The sequence below is a fragment of the Polistes fuscatus genome, unplaced genomic scaffold (genome assembly GCF_010416935.1).
Source record: "Polistes fuscatus isolate 324 unplaced genomic scaffold, CU_Pfus_HIC Scaffold2, whole genome shotgun sequence".
In the NCBI taxonomy this organism is placed as follows: domain Eukaryota; kingdom Metazoa; phylum Arthropoda; class Insecta; order Hymenoptera; family Vespidae; genus Polistes; species Polistes fuscatus.
In genome coordinates this window covers 11,979,815-12,001,440 of record NW_025113096.1, presented here as the reverse complement: position 1 = coordinate 12,001,440, position 21,626 = coordinate 11,979,815, and the positions used below count along the sequence as shown (strand labels likewise).

Sequence of the window (21,626 nt, the reverse complement as noted above, 5' to 3'; positions counted from 1 at the left end):
TTAGCGTTTATGCAAGTTTTTAACAGAGTTCCGTACGATCTTTCAATTTTACTTTCTCATATTATTGATTTAATGCAATACAATTTTGAACAAATTTAAGAACATATTGGTAAGGTATTGAATGTAATAAAAATAAATAACAAAGAAAATATATATAAGTGAATGCAAAATTATTTAATTATACTAACACGTCGTTGATACGGTATAATAAGATTAAAAAAAAATCCCCAAATTATTTTAACACATTGGTAAAAGTTTAAAGTTTAATAAAAATTTAACAAAATAGAATACCTAATCATCTAATCTATTTAAAATATATATTTCAGGTACACATGTTTTCTATAAAATACTATAATATATACTATAATATAATACTAATAATATAATACTATAAATAATATAATAATAATAATATAATACTATAAAATAATTATTACAAAGTAGCAAAAAAATATCTAAAGTAACAGAATTCGATTAGAATATGAGCAATATTGAACTTGCATAATATTACCATTTTACTTTGTGATATATAACTGACATGTTGAAATAAGATAGAAGAAGACAAAAAATCAGTAAAATATTTTATGTATGAGTATAAAGGATAACAGAAGGCAATAAGTATGAGCATTGAGGTCTGACGAGAGTTGTCGTCAAGATGAGACGTTTTTACGAGTGGCTGCTAATAAGTACATATAAAATACAATTGGAGTATATAAGTATACTGTGTAGGAAGGCTATAGTAACACGTGTATAAGAAGAATATACATCCTACTCGTGCCAAATCGAGCAATTTAGACAAAGCGAAAAGCTACAAGTGTTTTTGACCATAGGAATACTCTCATCCGATGCTCTCTCGGAATAAATCACGATCCCGACTAGGCAAAACAAAAAAACCTCTTCCAGAGTATTTTTCGTTCACATGGCTGAAGTAATTATATATTTTTTTGTTGTAAAAAACGAGTAAAATAATACTCAACTCTGTCGAAAGAAATTTCTGTTCAAGAGAATTGGTCAAATAATTAATTGGATAAAAAACATCAAATTTGTATCACGAATTTCTTATGATCGTGTGTGTTTATTTCTTAGTAACAAGAAATCAGCAAATAAGCACGCAGATAATAACGACAAAATAAACCTTCGAACGTATGTTCTGGGCATAAGTATGTTAATTTTGAAATCAAAACACATTATCTTATCTAATGTCTGTTAAATAATTCCTTACTTTATTATAAAAGAAAAGTATACCTAATTAAATATCTAAATAACTTTTCAAAAGTTAGAAGAGATGTTAACGATTCTAACTACACTCGCAATCAACTTTAAGATTGACTGGTACCCGCATGGATGAGGGACTCTCCTGTGGGTTTTATTGGCTAGAACTTACAACCAGCTTTTCCATTTTTTCTTAACGTAATTTTATACCACATATATTTTTCTTATTGGTGAAAAGATTCATAACTATTATTTATATGACTGTCACACAACAGATTTGCATAATGTTCTCAAGATACAACAAAATAATACTACAATACTTCATACTTTATTTTTGTAATATAATATATGCTTTAATTAAAATGTTAATTATTATTATTATTATTATATATATATATTTTTTTGAACAGCATTTTTTAGTTCATAGTATTGTTCAATCAGTTATGTTATTTCATATTTTGAAGTTTTCTGTATTTATTTTATTTGAATTATTGAAACATTTGACATGTTTCAAAGTGTCAATCAACGTATTTAAAGCACTGACGTAAACGTTCAAATGTTTTTTTTTATCTACAGGTTATCGTAAAATATAAGTATGCCCACCGTAAATATAGAGATCTTACGACTATGTTACAAAGATCCTATTCTGTAGACCTTGAAAGGGTCAAAAGTGGGGATGGGCGGAGTTAACGAGCCCTTCCTCTTGCCCTTGTTCCCCTCGGAGGACGACCGGGAAGAAAAGGACTGTACATCTAACCCGAGGACATACCAAAAATATCATAAATATTCGATTAGGTCAGGGGTACTCAACCTTTTTTTTTTCTCAGGCCACATACGTTAGTTTCCTTCATCAAGGGGGCCGCAGCATTGACGTCACGGTTAGTGCCGAGTACCCCACAATTATAGTGTCACATAAAACAAGACCTTATTTAATATTTAAAAAAAGAAAATTCATAATTGTCGTTACTCTTCCTTTTACGGGTTTCAGGAAGTTTTTTGGCGATCGTACGAGAACTAATTTGACAAAAAACAAAAAAGTACAAAATTCTGACTGAAAGAAGAAAAAAAAGCTTATTCTTATAAACATAAGAATCCTCCCCATTCAAACGTGCCATAGATTGTTTATTTTCCTTTTTTATTACCGTAAGAGTAGTAATGCAATGCAAGATAGAATAAAATTAAGAATAAAATTATACATCGTTTACTGTAAAAAGATTTGTTAAGATTTGTTTGTGGCTACGGTCAAAATTAATATGTGAATTTTCGTCTGAATAATTTCAATTTGAATGATACACCACGTTAAGATCGTCCAGTTAAAAGAAAATTCAACGATTCAACATAATTTAAAAACGTCTTGGATTTTAAATATTAAGAAATCGTTTTTATTTATCATTGAAAAGAAAAATGAAATTATTAATATCAAATATTACAGACGTAACAAATAATGAAATAAGTATTTCAAATACTCAGTTTCAAAGTAAACATAAAGCTATTAATCAATATCAAGCTCTAGTAGTAGAAAATTCAATCTCGAATCCTCAACTTAGCTTTTCAAAAGCTTCTCCTCAACTTCTTACAATACTTTCATATCCAAATACTAAACCCATTTCCGGATTATCATCCGCAAATAGTTTGAAAAACGTTTCGAGAGAATACACACAGATAACGGAAAGCAAAATTTGCCATGGAAATTTGCGAAAAGAAACACCACCATAGAAAATACCTCTCAACAATTCTAACTAACTATTAATTTTAATAAAATTCAAACCATCATTTAATTTTTTTTTCCATACAACTTTTAACAATTTCAACATTCTCCCTAGTGTCGTAAATTATACAAGAAACATCTCCTACTTTCACTGATATCCTGTTAAATATTAAAGAACTTTTTAAAGAAAAGATCCTTTAAAACGTCGCATCTCGCGAATACTTAAGCATTTAAAAAATTCAGACAAAGAAGACCCAACTAACAATAGTTCTAATACTATAAAAGATTAAAGAATAGATTTAGTAAATTAAAATTAAGGATTATATAAAAATAATTAATTTCTTTTTCTATGTTTTTTTTAATTTCCTTATTTAAAATTTCATCAACTGGCTAATCATTAAGAATTTGTTCTACAATTACATAATTAAAATAGTTGTATTACAGTTCTTGTTGCTGTAAAAAATTTCCTATGTTAGATTTCTATCTAAAATTGAATATTTTTTTTGTAATAAATTCAAGTATGTTTTTTCTGTGCTGCGTAGAGGAAAAGATTTGTTCTAGTTAGTTGGCTATTTGGTGTTTAATTGTGAATCTTGCGTTGCATACGAGTTGCTCAAAATTCAATGCGGTTAAATCCAGAAAATAAAATCTAGAAAACGTTGAGCATAAATTTAAAAAAATGTCACAAAAAATTGACGAGATACAAAAGGTAAGAAATAACGAATAGAAATCATTTTTGCTCATCAATGCAAAGATAATTTTCTTTCCTTACAAAAAAAAAAACAAACCGAAGATAGTACGAGTCTCCACGCTTATCTAATGAAAAAATTAAATATTACGATTCCTTTCTCAGTATAAACTCATTTGCTAAATCAAGAAATGTAAATGTATGAATAACCGGATCGATGACTTAAGAAAAAAAAGTAATAATAGGTGCGTGCTTCTGTGAACTAAAAAATATACTGAAAATAATATAAAAAAAAGTCGTAGGGAAAAAATGTTTTATAAGAGAACAAAAAATCGAGTACCCATTAATAAAATATTATAGCTATATTATAATTAATAAATTAATTAGAATAAAATATTAAATAAAAATAAATAAATTTAAAATAAAATTATTATAAATATTAAAAAATAAATAAATTTAAAATAAAATTATTATAAATATTAAAAAACAAATAAATTTTAAATAAAATTATTATAATATATTAAAAATATTAAAATAAAATTTTTTAAATATTAACAAATAATTTATGAAATATTTCACGAGAAAAGAAAGAAAAATGAACGAAATGTAGATACAATAAAGGAACGATAAATTATGACAATATCTACTAAGTATTTAAATCGTCAATCAAAACCAAGTTATTTGTCAGACATATTAAACAATTAACGTCGAGTAATAACGAAATTTATTTCTCGATAATTATTCGTTTATTCGACTGACTTAAATCTTTTTGTCAATAGAGAGCTTTCATATTCCATATAATAATGTTATATTACATCGTATTCGTGCGTTATGCAAACGTTCATAAACTGGTATATATTTTCAAGAGAAGTCATTGAGAGAAAGAGAGAGAGAGAGAGATGTCTCTTGAACATTGCAGCGAGGCAGAGATGAGAAGATTATGTATTCATCGTTGGATTGGACGGATCATGGTTCACTGAGACAGACTATATGATTTATACGAGGTAGAAATAAATCCAGGAAAAACGATTTCGAGTGTCTGCTAGCAGAAAATTATCAGCTTCCTCATAACAGATTTCGATTAAAAGCTTTACCAAATGTATCACCGAAATCGATATCATCTAATACTCATCCTCGTTTGCTCATTAATATTTTTTTATTATATTTTTTTGTATATTTTATTTTATATTTTATATTTTATATTATTTGATTATATTTTTGATTATATGTTTTGTACTCCTTTTATCATATTTATTATTTCTTATAAACTATTAAATAGATGAAAGAAAGTAATTATTCCTAAATTTTTATAACGCGTAAAAGATGTTGCGGCAACTGTTTTCATATAATTTGATTCCACGTAAAACGAGTATAATAAAAGTGTATAATAAAAAGCGAAAATACCTCGCATTGAAAAAATTTATTTTCTTTTATCGAGCAATTACATTGTTGTCTTTATTGCTACCGATTTGGTTTGTTTTGTAATTGTCTATTCTTTTATTTTTAACTACTATGTTATCATGAATAATTAATAAAAAAGAAGAATTTTTTCAATATTTGAAACGTTATATTAGAAAATAGTGTAAGTTCATTTTTCTTAATTTTGAGATAATTAAGGTTTTGCATTTAATTATTGTATCAATTTTTCTATCTAGTGTATCGAAGAAAAAACATATTAAAATAAGAATAATACAAAGTACATTTGTTTAAAAGTTACATATTTAATTGGAATATTAAACAATTTCTATATGATATTTTATTAGATAAAAATTTTCAATTTAAAGTCATCACTCGAAAAAAACATTAAAACAAATGTCTTTTAGTTTAACCAATTCTAAATATCAATAAAAAACGTCAGAGTATTAGATATATCTCAAATGATTGTTAATTAATCGAAGAAAATGTATATTGTAGCTTAAAAGCACGAAATATAAGTTCGACGTACTATTTTCTTCGAAATCCAATAGTAAACTGGCTCATTGTTCTCTATGAAAGTTCTTTTATTGATTGTTGTTTATATGACTTTCCGAATATTATTTTCTTTATGTAAATATATGTAGCTTTCGGAAAGTTATATAAACAACAATCAATAGAAGAATTTTAACTGACTTTCGTAAAGGACAACAAGAGTCAGTTTACTATTGGATTTCGAAGAGGACGGTACGTTGAACTTATATTTCGTACTTTGAATTGAATGAAATGACTTTGAATTGAAAATGTTCAACTAATAAAATGTCATATCGATATTATTTAATATTCCAATTAGAGATATGTAATTTTTAAAGAAATAATATTATTGTTTATAGATTAATTAATTATACCCCACGTATATATTATAAATTATATTTTATTAAAACATTTGAAAAACAATTATGAAATTAATTTTGATAATAAAGAACATTTAAATAATAATTAAAAAGAAAGGATTACTAATCGTTACACATAAAAAATCCGGGTATTTCCTATATTTTTACAGTTATACCAATATATACGATTTTAAAGTACAGGCGTTTGCTGTATTTTATTTTTGTATTTGGTTAATTCACCTGTTATAAATAAAGATTTCATATTAAATTTATTAAATGTGAAATTAAGATATACTTGTGTATTAATTTTTATTTTTTTTTTTTTTAGTTTAAACGCACTGTATCAATAGCATTCAATTATAAATTTAGTAAACATAACGGTATACGATTCTAACTGTAATACTCGCTGTAAATTCGTATGGATATGACCGATTGGAATGAGATTATCGTGTTTTTATTTCTCACTTTTTAAATCTCTTTCTCTCTTTCATAGTAATCTTATTCACGAACTAAAATTTATTAAATGTGAAATTAAGATATACTCGTGTATTAATTTTTATTTTTTTTTATAGTTTAAACGCACTGTATCAATAGCATTCAATTACAAATTTAGTAAACATAACGGTATACGATTTTAACTGTAATACTCACTGTAAATTCGTATGGATATGACCGATTGGAATGAGATTATCGTGTTTTTATTTCTCACATTTTAAATCTCTTTCGTAGTAATCTTATTCACGAACTAAAATTTATTAAATGTGAAATTAAGATATACTCGTGTATTAATTTTTATTTTTTTTATAGTTTAAACGCACTGTATCAATAGCATTCAATTATAAATTTAGTAAACATAACAGTATACGATTTTAACTGTAATACTCACTGTAAATTCGTATGGATATGACCGATTGGAATGAGATTATCGTGTTTTTATTTCTCAAATTTTAAAAATCTTTCGTAGTAATCTTATTCACGAACTAAAATTTATTAAATGTGAAATTAAGATTTACTCGTGTATTAATTTTTATTTTTTTTTTTTAGTTTAAACGCACTGTATCAATAGCATTCAATTACAAATTTAGTAAACATAACAGTATACGATTCTAACTGTAATACTCACTGTAAATTCGTATGGATATGACCGATTGGAATGAGATTATCGTGTTTTTATTTCTCACATTTTAAAAATCTTTCGTAGTAATCTTATTCACGAACTAAAGGGGAGGTTCGTAAAAGGATTACGATATAACGGGAAACTCGATTTACGCTTGACTCGTTTCACTCCTCAGAAGGATAAGCAGAGATTACTAGGATAGGATTAAAAATTCGTTGAAGCTAGGAGAGGTGACGTTTTATCATCAACGAAAGTAAGTAAGATAAAGAGAGAGAGAGAGAGAAGAAGTAAAGATGGGAAAAAGAGAAGAAAATAATAAAGAATAAAGGATAGAGAGGAAGAAGAGAAAGATGAAGACAGAAATAAAAAAAAGAAAATAGTAGTTTGATTGCGGACGAATAAACTTTTTCTTAACGCGTTTATCCGGATAAGAACGCAATGGGAATGCAACGGATTGTCGGAAAAGCAGGCAGAATTAGGAAACGAGTGAAAGGGATTAACAGAAAGCGACTACTAAAACGATGCATTCTCTTTCTTTATTTCTTTCTTTCAACGTTTCAGATTTCTTTTCCAAAAGGGGAATTAAACTCTTGTTACTCTTCCTTTTTCTCGTGTTCAATTTTTAATTAAAAAATTATTCTTTAACTAATCTCACGACGAGAGAGAGGACAGATATTCTTTAAAGCGAATAAAACATTTAATATTAGTTTATTAAATTTAAATAATTATTTTATTAGGGGCGGGGAAGGGGGGGAATAAAAATATTATCTAATTATAATAGTTAACACATTTTTGATTCTATAAAGATTCGTATTAATTTATGTACGATAAGATAAATCAAATTTAAATCCTTTTGTCATGTATGATCAAATTAATGTTATTTTGCTTTTTTTATCTCTCCGTTTTTCTCTCTCTCTCTCTCTTGTTCTCATAATGATGACCATCGATTCGTAACAATAAAAATCATCAGAAGAAATTCACGATGAAACAATGTATTTCAGCGAACATAATAAACCGTTACACGTACGTTGATGAGTCGTTGAAAGCTTCGCAACATATAAATGAAAAGATTTTAATAGCGTAGAATTTTTATATCATCGAAACGATAAACGTTAATGGTGTTTTTTATCGACCGACAACATAAGAAAGAGAAATGCACATCATGCTACACATGTTAGACTCAAGTATGTACACGTGCTTACAACTTTATATATTGTCATTCTTCAAAAAATGAAATATCGATTCAATATCATGCCTACTCTTATATGTGTGTGTGTGTGTGTGTGTGTGAGAAAAGAAAAGCTATTATAGAAAAACTAAACAAGCTTATTTCGCAACATGTAACAATAAAAAATTATATAAAACCAAAAAATTGTTTCCAGTCAATTGTTGACTCTTTCGTTAATAAAATATTACGCAAATGTATTGAACAATATACCAACACAGATAAGGATTAAAATATAAAATTATTATAACTGCCAATATTTATATTATTAATTGTTATATTATTTAATAATTTATTTGACACGTCATATAATGTATCTTTTTTATCAATATTTTTTACAATAACAATTGAAAAGTTAAGTAATAACCTAGAAAAAAACAAATATTACAATAATTAATAAGAATTTGTTTTTTCATTTAGAATTTGCTATTTCTTGTTAAATTCTATACAAACTTTATGTTTCTCTGATCTACCACAGAATGAAATATCTTAATTGTATAAATTCACGATGAAAAAAAAGGAATGAAGATAAGAGAACGATCGTTTGTTCTAGTTATTTTTAAAAGATCTTGGTTTTCGTAACGAATGAGAAAATATCGGATCCAATTCTGCGGAAAAACGGAAATGGCCGTCAATTACAATACGCCTGTTATCGAAGGTTTCGTTCGTGAAGAGCAATCTTCGGGCATGAGACAAACACCTATTAATAGAGAGAGAGAGAGAGAGAGAAAGATGTTGGCTCGCACACAGTCTAATTCAAAAATGAATCAAGAATACGTCGATAAAAACCGAAACCCTAACGGGCTTCTCTGTTCGGCTTGATGCAGAATTTTGAGTGAGAGAGAAAGAGACAGATGAACAGAAAAGAGATAAAGAGTTTTGAGAGTCACTTGAAAGGTCTGCCTCGAAATTCGTCGAGCAGATTTCAAGAGGGTTCTACTAGGATTGGAGAGATAAACATTTTTCCCTGGAAATCTCGAAATTGTATGCTCCGGGATCGCCCCATTCATTTTTTTTTTCTTTTTCCTTTCTCTCTCTCTCTTTTTCTCTCTTTCTCTCTTTTCTAATTTTTTTTTTTTTTCTAATGTTATCATCATACCATTTGTTTTTTCCATCTCTTGTATACGAGTATCGTATAAAATACCTGATCATTGAACGAACCCAACTATTGAGCCATTTAACGGCACTTCACAATTTTCGCGATATTTATTTCGAAAATCGAATGCGTAGAACCTTCCCGATCGTGATGTCACGACTCTTACAAATCACGTTATTTCATTCGCAGTGAATCATCATTTCAACGGAAAATACGTGAATAATTTATCCTTTTGTGTTATATTAACTTATCAAATTATTGTATTACTATCACTATTATTACTTATGACGCGTGCATAATAATAATAAGTAGTGATTTTACGTGACTACTTATCGAACAAAATTTTCTTTATGGTAAAAGCTCTTCTTCCAATGGCAGAAGTGGAATTCTTTTCATAGAAATCATTGCGTGTCAGTGAGCACAGGAATCAAGTTCGAGTTTTAAAAAAAAATTCCATTATGTCGGGAATAGAACCAACCTACTTCAATTTCACCGGAAAGATTTACATAAGAGAACTTATGTTAGTAAAAGAAAAAGAGAGAAAACACGTTGTTGCTCTTACATACCATCTTCAATATGAAATTTTGCAAAATTCTCACTATGTTTTTCTCTCTCTCTCTCTCTCTTGCACCTATACTTTATCTATCTATCTATCTATCTATCTATTTATCTTTCTTTCGTTTCCATGATCCACCCCTTTTCGTCATAGTATACTCTGGGACTATTTCCCGGATCATAAGAAATGAATCTAAGGAAACCTCGTTAAATCAAATATTTTATCAAAACCTAGAATGTGTAAGTGCGCGCGCAGTGTACGAATGTACGAATGAACGAACGAATGAATGAATGTTACGTTACCTAGACTTTCTTCTTCAGAGATTTAGAAATTTACATATATTATAATATGCAAACACCGTCGGTCGTCTATTTTCGGGCGTATAATGAGCAAATAACATAACCGAGACCCTCGGCAATCCATTAAAATCTCGGCTGCTTCGCTAATTGCAAAATAACTTGCTAAGACATAATTCCTGACTTTCTCGTAGTCTCGAATATTTTTCTCGAATAATTTCGAAGAAAATCTATAAGAGAAATTTAATCTATAATTATTATATCTGCATGTTTGAACGATCCTAATTTTATATATAACCCGAATATTATTTTTAAATATAATTATTGTTTTCTTCCTTTATTTGACTATAACAAAATTTATATCAAATGAAAATAAACAATCGATCGAATATTTTTTACGTTCATATATTCACTCCTGTATTTCAAGCTTTAATCGATAATCCCTAAAAAAAAAAAACAAAAAAAATCTTATTGATCACCAAAAAGAAATTATGAGACAAAATATGCACTGCATTTGGGGAACGGGGCTAGGGGTGGGAAATTAAATTAAACAGAAACAAATTTCCATGTATCGATACGTTACTTCGAAGTCGCGCACGTTACTGTGGAGATTTAAAGGAGAGCGATAATTGTGTAATCAAATTTGGAAGATAACAATATCAGTTAAAATTTTAATTAATCAGAAAATCTGATTTGGTTATGAATGCTTTAATTAAGTCCAGGTAAATAATACGAAAAAAAATGTATATAACGTATACGTTCGGTATCATTATGTTGTTATTATTCTTTGTATAATAAAACAATTAATTATAGAAAAGCAAAATTATTGTTATTTTTATACCACGCTGATAGACGTATAGACAAATTTAAAAGCTTTCTGATCATTTTTTCCATTTATTTCTATTTCATGCGCGCGCGCGCACACGCGCAAATAGACACACACACACACACACACACACATACACACCGAGTTTTATTATAGATACTTTCTCTTTCTTACCTTTGTTCGAAACCACGACGATTTGTTTGCCATAAAGTGATTTAAAGAAACCGTTGGTATTCGATTTGTTTCATTGGAGAAATTCGAGCTCGCCTCTGTTTTCCTCCACCCTTTCATTCTCTCTGTCTCTCTTTTATCTCCCTCTATACACTTCCACGTTTTACTCTTTCCTCTAGTACTCCTTTTAGAAAGAATATAGACACTCGTGTATGTGCAAATTACTCGTATCTATCAGACTGGACGTCCTACGAAGAAATTTTTTACTACAAACCACCACAAGTTCATCTTAAAAGAAAATAAGAGAGAAAGAGAAAGAATGATTTTATTTAGCGTAAAGTAACGTTAAGTAAATCGAAGTTGCATCGAATAATTCTCCATTTCTTTCTCTCTTGTTACTTTTCAAAATTTATGTATCCATTGTAGTTTGAAAGAATTCCAATCAACATACATATATTATATACATACACACGTACATGTTTCATGTATTTCTAAAGCACAACAGACAAAACAAACATTCGCCTAACGGAGAAGATTGTTCGATTAGTTCTAGAATTTTCGTACGAATAATTTCCAAATTTTTTTGTCACAGAATAGCATCATTCTTTATCGCAAATATTGCGAACTTACGTACAAAAAAATACAATAGTATAGTGAAATAAGCGAACTATAAAAAGATGTAATATAGATCGGTAAGGAAAGAAATAGAGAAAAAGAAGAGAAGGAGAAGGGGAAGGGGGAGATGAAAAAGTATTTCACAAGTACTTTCGAGAGGATTCGAAAATATTAGCGGTGATTTATTAGCCTCGTAAATCCATGACGTAAAATCGTTCTTTCGACGGAAGTTGGATATAAAGGCGAGACAGAGCAACGAAAAGAGATGGATCAGGTAAAAAGATAGTGAATAAGAGAACAAGAAATAAAAAGAAAGAGAGAGAAAGAGTGAGGAAAATAAAAAAAAATTCACTGTATGGTGGATAAAGAAAAAAGTAGTAAAAGGAAAGAGGCAAAATCTTTCGTTCAAAGTACCTCCTTCCCCTTTAGCTTTACTTTAAAAAGATAGTGAGAGAAAGATAGAGAGAGATAGAGAATGAAAGAGAGAGAGGGAGAGAGAGAGAGAAAGAATATTATGAAGAAATCGCGAAGAAGAAATTCACGAGCGGTCTGTGAGGGGAATATCTCTCGTCGAAATGCAACTGACGGTTCTTCCAGCAAAAGGGAAGATGTTCTGGTAAGAGTTGGTTGTGAGTAAAGGTAGGATGAGAAACTGCGACGGAGAAGCGGCGAAACACGTATTATTTACGGTCTGTGAACGCGAAAAAGCGTACAGAAGGAAAACTTTGAAGGAGGGGGGGAGGTAGAGAGGAGAATTATAGTGAAAATGTTGATGGAAATGAGAGGAGAAAGAGGAAGAAGAAGGAGAGATAGAGAAGGCGTTTTTGCGTAAAAGACGATTAAGCTTAATTAGGGAAGAAGCATGTAATCAACGCGCGCGAGCTTGCACAAGCGTATGAAAAAGGCAAATGTGATGATGACTTTAAATGCATCGAGTTTATACGGGGAGTATTGTCGTAATTTATAATTGGCTATCGGTTAGGAATCATTTTGAAAACGAAAAATAATCTGCACACATTTTGAATAATATTTTATTACAAATTTCAAAATTCTGTACGTAAAATGATGATCTGATTAAACTTTAACACTAAATTTACTACCACGTATGGTCAACTGAACGCGTTTCGAATTTGTACAAATGTGGTAATTTGGACAAAATTCGATAGAAACGCATAAAATGTACATTATTTATTCGCAAAATAATAGAAAATATATTTTGTTCGCTATTCAATTGGCTGAAATGTCATTTTATATTAGGAATAAGTATACGCGAAATGTCGGTAGGTATAGTGTTAAAACATTTGAAAAGAAATAGAAATAGAAATATATCGTCGATAAATGAATCGCCGATAATAATCAACGTCATGTTTTCAAAATGGAATGCGATTGATTAAACGCGGAATAAAAGAATAATAAAGGAAAAAAGAAGAAAGAGAGAGTGGTCAAGTAATGTAAAAAAAAAAAAAAAAAAATAAAAGCGATGTTTATTCCAATCAATAAATTCGACCGACACTAGGATTTTACAAAATCAGATTTTGCCGGTACTGTTGAAAAATTCGATTGGACGTATCCAGTCGCGGAATCGAGAATTCAATCCGAAAGGGAACGAACGAAATTCTCGTCGATCGAATAATTTCGATCGAACTGTTCACCGGACATATCTCGTAACATGATAACATGATTTCAATCGCGTGATCGATCAATAGGGATTTTAGTATTTTAATACGTTCTCTAACCGAAATGTGCCACAAGCGTGAGGCACACAACCATATGCGTGTATATTTTCTTTTCGGACGGTTTGGTACCTCTGTTATGTGTGTGATACAAACTTAATAAATAATTCAATTCATTTAATTCAAATCAACATCCCTCCTGGTGAAAAAAAATAGAAGTACAAATAATAGTGACACCCGACAGCAAAACATACAAAATTCTTTTTCCTTTCTTTTTTTTAACGAGAAACGATGGGACAATTTCATTTGTAGGTTAGGTCTAACTGTTGTATATAATATAACGATTCATATAAAAAGCCACTTTTTTCTGACTTTTTCTTTTGTAATGTTTATGTTCAACGTATTTAACGTGAACATTTTGCAAAATGACCGGACACCGTATAGAATTGTCATTTGAAAAAACATTGTACAAAATGCCCATAACAAGTTTCGGTCAATCTACAAAATGTCCAGTCATTATACAGAATACCTAGAGAATAGTTGTCAACGTATTGAATCGCTCTGACTAGAAAATTTAAAAATATGATTTTTTTTTTAATCAATATCAACATACAGTAATTATAATTATAGTTAATCATAAGGATCATTTATTGTAGAAAAATAAAAAAAAATTGTATAAGTACAGTTATACTGTAGAACTGTATAAATTCAGTATACACAAGCACCAATTTAAATTTACAGAAAAAAAACGAATAAACACGTCAAAGATATTTAATAAAAAGCTTACGTTAACAGCATAAATCTTGTAGAAGGAAATGAAAAGATATTCCTTAGCGTTAAAAAAAGACGCTACGCGTAAATCTTAAGAAGAGAGCAATTGGAGAAACGATGGTAATTAAAGAACGGCCGAGAAAAATAAAGGTGGATCGAAAAAAGGGAAAATTAGTTGAACGACGGTGGTTAGTTGGTTGGTTGGTTGGCTTGGTTGTGACGTTAAAAAATGACTCTTTTTTTTCTTTAATTTTTTGTTATTTAAATTTTTTCTCCATCTTTTTTCCTTTCCTATTCTATTCTATTCTTTCTTTATTTATTTATTTATTTCTGTTTATTAGTTCCTTTTTTCTTTTCCTTTTATTATTCTTTTTACACAAGGAACACAGAAAAAAGGGGGAACGCACGGAGCTCGTAATTAACGTTAGATTTAAATGAAGAACAATATATGCGTTAGCCGATGCGAGTAACGAGAAAACAAGAGACGCGGAAACGATCGGCAATGGGAAAAAAAGGGGAAAAAAGTTAAACAAGAAAAACGACATCAGCGTATCGGAATATAACGATAGTAAAAGAAAGAGAGTAAGAGAGAGAGAGAGAGAGAGAGAGAGAGAAAGGAAAGAGATTTTCTATCGATTTCTCATTGATTTTCTATTTTATTTTCCGTTCGCTGATAAATACAATACAACAATTTATGTCGAAGCAAAGCTCGTAAACACAAAACGAAAAATTAATTACATGCTTCGATTATAAGAAACAATAGTTTATAATTGGATATAACAACATAGCGTACGAAGTATAATGAAGCATTAATTTCGATGTAAAAAGATGTCTCGTTCAAAATATTTCATTGCTAATGGTTACATTGAAAAGGATATTTCAAATTTAATGAACACTATGTTCGGTGACATTATTCTTTGTGTTGAGTGAAAACTATTAAATGAATGCCGATGACATCACGTTGATGTGGTGTTTAAAATTATTAAACAAATGACTAGTGGTGTCGGACTAAAGTATTATGGTCATACGTACGGACGTTAAAGTGTTCAAATAAAAGACAAAATTTCAATTTAATTTCAAATAACAAACAAGTGTTAACATTGCGTCAAAATATTTTTGAAGTTATACTTCTTTTGGCGCGTTGGGGAAAATGTAATGGGGAGTGATTTTGTTCCGAGCGTCTGGAAAAACGACACCATGAAGTTTGTCGATATTTACGACGCGCGACAAAGCGATTTCAAGTATACGGCATGAAGTTGTCTTCTCTTCTTCTTCCCCTTTTTTTCTCAAGCGGGTCACCCATCCAAATACTAATCGTACTCAGCGCTGCTTTACTTAAATGATCGAAGCGAGAACTAATGCTGTAACCGCGCCATGACTGTTGACGCGTGAAGTAATTCGATATATCTTTCTTATATTTAGTGTGGACTGATATCTATATTTTCATATTTTCCTTTTCTTTTTTTCATTCTTTCTTACATATATATACATATAATAATAATTATTTTTCTTTTTAAGTTATTTTTTTTCTTTGAAGTTCTTTTTTGAAGTTATTTTTGAGGTTATTGAGGTTATGTTCGTTTTGGTACGGCAAAGAAGTATAACTTCTTACGTGCGTACATAAGTACACACACCAGTTTTTTTTAAGTTATTTTTTTTCTTTGAAGTTCTTTTTTGAAGTTATTTTTGAGGTTATTGAGGTTATATTCGTTTTGGTACGGCAATGAAGTATAACTTCTTACGTGCGTACATAAGTACACACACCAGTTTTTTTTTAAGTTATTTTTTTTCTTTGAAGTTCTTTTTTGAAGTTATTTTTGAGGTTATTGAGGTTATATTCGTTTGACATAAACATGTGTCTCGTGTACTAATAAGTAACAATAAAAAAAGGGGATATTTAACCAACTAGTGATATTTTATTATTATTTATTAATTAAAAAGTAGCCACAAACAAAATATATATGTATATAGATTAAGTTTTATATATATATTTTCTGATAATATAATTAGTGGGAAATTTGCGTGTGCATGTTTCCAACCAAGCGTTTATAATTTAGCGTGTATCCCGACACAAAGGTAATGATAATGAAATTTTAATATGGGGATCAATAAGTAGGAAATGTTGTTTAGTCGTTTGTGAATTTGAAACATGAAAAAGATGATTCGCATAAGTATGTAATAAATATATAAAACTAGAAAAGATATATATTCGCTACATTTGATGATATTGGGATACTTTACTCGATTGATGTTTATTGTATTTCCAAAAATCATCCTCAAGTTCTTTGGTTTGTAAGATTAAATCAGTTTGCAGAGTTATCATTTTATTTTCTAACGGATTTTGTTCAATATTAAATGTGTCAGAAATTGTTTCTCGTTGGTTATGATCGATGAAAAATCGTTTCGCGATCGACGTGTCGGTTATCACCTCCGATTTAGAACTTTTTATGAAAATTTGTACACTTTTTGAAGAGAAATAATGTCAGATTAAAGAGGGATTCTTTTCGTCTTTTTGAAACGTGGAAAAATTCAAAAGGAAAGCCTCGAGTAAAAGATTACGTCGAGAGATTTAAAGTAAGGAATTGGGATTATAAAAAAAAGAAAGAGGATCGAAAGAAAAAGAAAGAAAGAAAGAAAGAAAGAAAGAAAAAGAGATGAAGGAAATAGCTGGTGTAGGAAACTCAGAAAAGTAATCTGCTCCACTTTTCACCCTTAACTAGCCTAGTTAACGAGAGCCTCCTAAGAGATACCGGACTATTCGCATCTTCCAAGTAGGTCAAAAATGAACCGAACTACCCGACTTTCTTTCACTTTTAACATGTACATATGCGTATACTACGAAAGGAAAACCTTCAAATTTGTTCTTATTTTTCATCAAGTCCTTTAACTATTAATAATTGTTAATCTTCCTAATATTATCTAATTACAAACAATTCCAAAAATTATCATCGTCCGTTATCTCTATATATTATCATACAATTCTTCATCACACAATTCAAATAAGTTTTTAACAAGTAAAAATAATTATCTCCTTTCAGGAAAAGAAGTGTTTTTTTTTCTTCCAGAAAACTCGCAGAAGTCAGAAATTTAATTAAACATCTCAGATATTATTTAATTCATATTCATAGATCATTTTATTACGTACATAATTCTATAATAATTAAATTATACATATATATATATAATTAAAGATTAATATAATTATGTAATAATAAACAGAATTTTAATTTATAATAAAAAGAAGAAATAATAATTAGTAAACCGGGAAAAAAAAATTGTTTTATTTTGAAATAAGAAAAAGGTAGAGATAAGAGTGTTCTATGATAAATTTGCCTGATAAAAAATGCTTTTGTGAAAAAGAATTGTAAGAGAGAGAGAGTTGGTGATGGAAAGGAGTGAGGTAAGAAGCGTAGAGGGTGGAGGGGGTGGGTGGGGGGGAAAGATATACTCTTCGTTCTTCGAAATAACGTCATCTTCGTCATTCACAAGTCCCAACGTTATTATTCCCAAGATTCGTGTCGCCTTTTTAGTCGCGCATTTACAACTCTCCATCTCGTTTACTTCTTTTTTCTTCGTACTCTCGTACGGTTGGCTGTGCCTGAAAGGAAGTAGACGCGACACGGTTCGCTTATTAGGAAACGACGTCTTGAAAGGTTCAAGAGGAAAAAAAGAAGGTGGAAGAAGAAGAAGAAGAGATCTCCCTCGTGTAATACGATTCGTACTCACCCACAAGAAAAAAAAAAAAGCAAAGAAAATTATACAAAGACTCGCAATTCTTTTCAATCTTTCTCTTTTCATTCTCTCTCTCTCTGTCTCTCTCTTTATCTATCTTTCTTCGAGACTCTCAATTCAAGATTTTTTCTTTACTCCTGCAAACCTGATATAGTCGATATCAACAATTTGATTCAATTTAATTGAACAAAAAAGAAAGATTTTGGATTAAAATCTTTCTACAAATGTTTACAATGTTTATATATTTGAAATGATTTATTGACATAGAAATATACCAACATCATTTGAAAATATCTATGAAATATGATTTTTTTAATGAATTTTTTAATCAAATATATTTCTCGAATGTTAATTTTACGTATGTTATTAGCCATGGAAATATTAAAATGGTATACAATCAAATATAAAATATTCAGAAACGTATAAAGTCCCGTTTTTATTTTAAATGTATTTAAAATTATTTAAAACAATTTCTTTTAACTTATTCAATTTTATTACTTTAAAATTATACTTTTACTTTTAACTGGAAAGATATGTATAATTCACAAAAATGTTTAATAAAGAATCTTATTTTTTAAAGATGTACTGAAGTTATTAGAAAATTGAATTTAATTTATGCCAATACTACTTTTAATTGGCATCGAACATAAATATAAACTTTAAAATAAAAATAAAAATAATATATTTATAAAATTGTAGAAATATTAGAACGAATAATTAAAATTACGATCAATGAAACATTTAATATAATAATCGTTTAACATTTAGCTTATCTTAATCTCCCGATTTGTTTCTTTTTTTCAGTAACTGCAACTCCAAGCACACCTATCAATCGTAAGTCACACATATAGATATTATATTTTTAAAGTAATTTGTTGTTTGATACAATACCTTTTTACGTTGCACATATAAAATAGAATGAATGAAAATTTGTATTCAACACACGAAACCAAAGCTTTGATTTATCGCGCGTATTTACAATCTCGTTGATTAATAATTAATTATATTTAATTATATCTGCTATTTATATAATTCCTATCTGTATTAAATTGCGAATAATGAAATATTTAGGTATGTGGGTATATACTTCTCTACAATTCGAAATTGAAAAATAAATTGATCTTTTATTGATGTATTTTCATTTTAGAAAAGGTCGTTTCAACCTTAAACTTTTCTACTCGACGACTCCTTTTATTGGAGCAAATATTTTTACGATCTTGAGTATAAACTTTATACTATCTTCTCTTTTGCTATCATAAACTTACTGACATGCTATACGTGTAGTCTTGCTTAACTGATTTTAAATTAGGTTTTGGTCGTTACACGTCCAAAAATTCTTTCGTTTTGCTACAATTTCTGCAATCTCCAAATCTATAATAGTTACGCGACCACATATTAGGTCGCAACTTTAAGAAGTCCTAGGATTTAAAAGTGACGTTGCTAAACATTTTTCAAATTCTTATTTACCAAAAGTTTTCTTCCTATTAATAAATCGAATATTTAGTCATTTCTTTTATTCTAGATTTCATTATTTACATCTACGTACGTTTAAATCAGCGGATAAAACTTTAAGTATTTTTCTCTATTATAATATTCGGTCTTTAATTTTATTGTAAATTTAACTTTTAATTTACTAAATTTAACTTTACGTATTTAAATCGGAAGACAGACATTTAATCATTTCTTTCCCTCCAATTTTTGTAGGGATAGAGTAAAGGATGACTCACTTTTTCGAGACATTTAAATTGTGTAACGTATACTCCTCCTTCATGCCCTTCAACACTAACAAGAATTTTAGTAGAAATGAAACAAACGTGATCATTCCACGTTAACAAAGAAGAATCGACCCGTTGTTATTCGCAAACCCAGCTTTCTGGTTTTGACGTGAAACACGATGTTACACATCATGCTGTGTAATACTGAGAGAGATTAATATAGGAAAGAAAGAAAAATCGATTCTAAAGTGATTTCACATTTCAACGTGCACTTGTTTTTCGTTTTCATCTTATAGAAAATACGAAAAGACACTTTACCGATCATCGTCAACCCGTTTATTAATGAAAGGACAAATTAAAAACAAACGTATTAAACATAACATTTGTTTTCTTTTATTCTTTATATTATAATCGAAAGATAGATAAATTTATTTATTTTTTTCTTCATTTTTAATTTTTTCTTTCTATGAAAAAAAAAACGTAAGTATTCAAAATTATATATATGAATAGTGTATTTTTTTGTCCAATGAATTTCTTTTTACTTTATGCTTCTTTTTTTGTTTTTTATACATTCATATATGTTACCTTTATACGCCGTGAAACGATCGAATATTTTACATATAAAATAATTAATCTGAATAGGCGCGTATTCGAGAATGCATGCGATACATCCGCGTAAATTTGTTTCGTTCGAACGAAAGTGAAATATTAAAAAAAATATATATATATAAATAAAAAGAGAAATTGACAATTTAGTTTGGAGTTTAAGAAGAGCTTTGCATGTTCACCGTGATAATAAAAAAAAAAAATAGAGAAAATACTTTTTAACCTCGTCGTTGTGCGTACACCTATTTTTTTTATCTATTTTCTCCATTTTTCTAGTACATTTTTTTCCCTAACCCTGTTGCACAAAAAAAAGAAAAATAATTGTCAGAGAAAGCGAATTTTTATGCCATGTTTTTCACAACGCACGAATTACTATGACTAGTATTATATATACGCAAATAATACATAATTACTATGTAAATATTATGTAAGTTAATACATATGTGATACTTTGGTATATAGATATACTCCAGTATTCAAAAATGACGACGATAGTGTAAAAATTGCATCACCATGAGTCAGATTGTTAAACTTACAGATTGTTCCCTATAATTTCTAATTTTTCTTCATTTCTGAGCTTTCGTTTCAACGCATTATTTAAAATGACTACTTCTTTGAAAAGCTTGTTTCGAGTTGTCGAGTGAAAAAAGAGAACGGGGAAATCTCGCGTTTAAAATTTCATCGACTTTTCTCTTTTTCAAAAAAGGAACGAAAAGAAAACGTTTCTTTCCCCAGCGTATGCGTGTATATGCATAAATAAATAAGTATATTTATGTACATAGGTACTTGTAGTTCGTATAAATGATTCAAAATAAAACAGAATAAATTATGGGATAAAAATTTTAAATAAAGACTCGCGTAATTTTGTATAGTTAACTGTCAAATATAAATGTGATATATATTTGGATATAGAAATAACCAAAATAATTTACACACACATACGATTGTATAAATTAATATTAGAGTGATACATAATATACAGGGTTGAGAGAAAATTTTCAAAATATTCAAAATATGTGGACGTAACTTCAGTGGTGATTTCAGTATGTTAAAATAAGATAAAAAATTAGTTTTTTTATTATACGTGCAGTTACATGATTTTCATAAAAAATGTTCTTTGAATTTGCCGGCAATTTTCTTGGATACAGTAACGTCATTTTTCAACATTGTTTTTACTAATGTATTTACTTTCATTTCATTATTATATATTTTACGAAATATTTTCATCAGAGTGAAATTTAAGGTTCGTTTTATCAAGTCCATTAGAGATTAAAAAAGATACATATGTTTGTTTTCTTTTTTTACAAATTTAC

The 21,626-nt window shown here is 28.8% G+C and overlaps 1 protein-coding gene across 11 annotated transcripts in view; it reads left to right on the top strand.

The window, feature by feature from the left end:
- Positions 1-21,626, top strand: part of LOC122516394 (cysteine-rich motor neuron 1 protein-like) — a gene marked incomplete at its 3' end in the record, with an annotated part of 339,788 nt that overhangs the window by 229,071 nt on the left and 89,091 nt on the right. For 10 of the 11 annotated variants that reach the window (XM_043634163.1, XM_043634162.1, XM_043634165.1 and 7 more), the window contains 1 exon segment: positions 18,797-18,826. In XM_043634163.1, the coding sequence (XP_043490098.1) occupies positions 18,797-18,826 (30 nt within the window). 11 annotated transcript variants of the gene reach the window in all.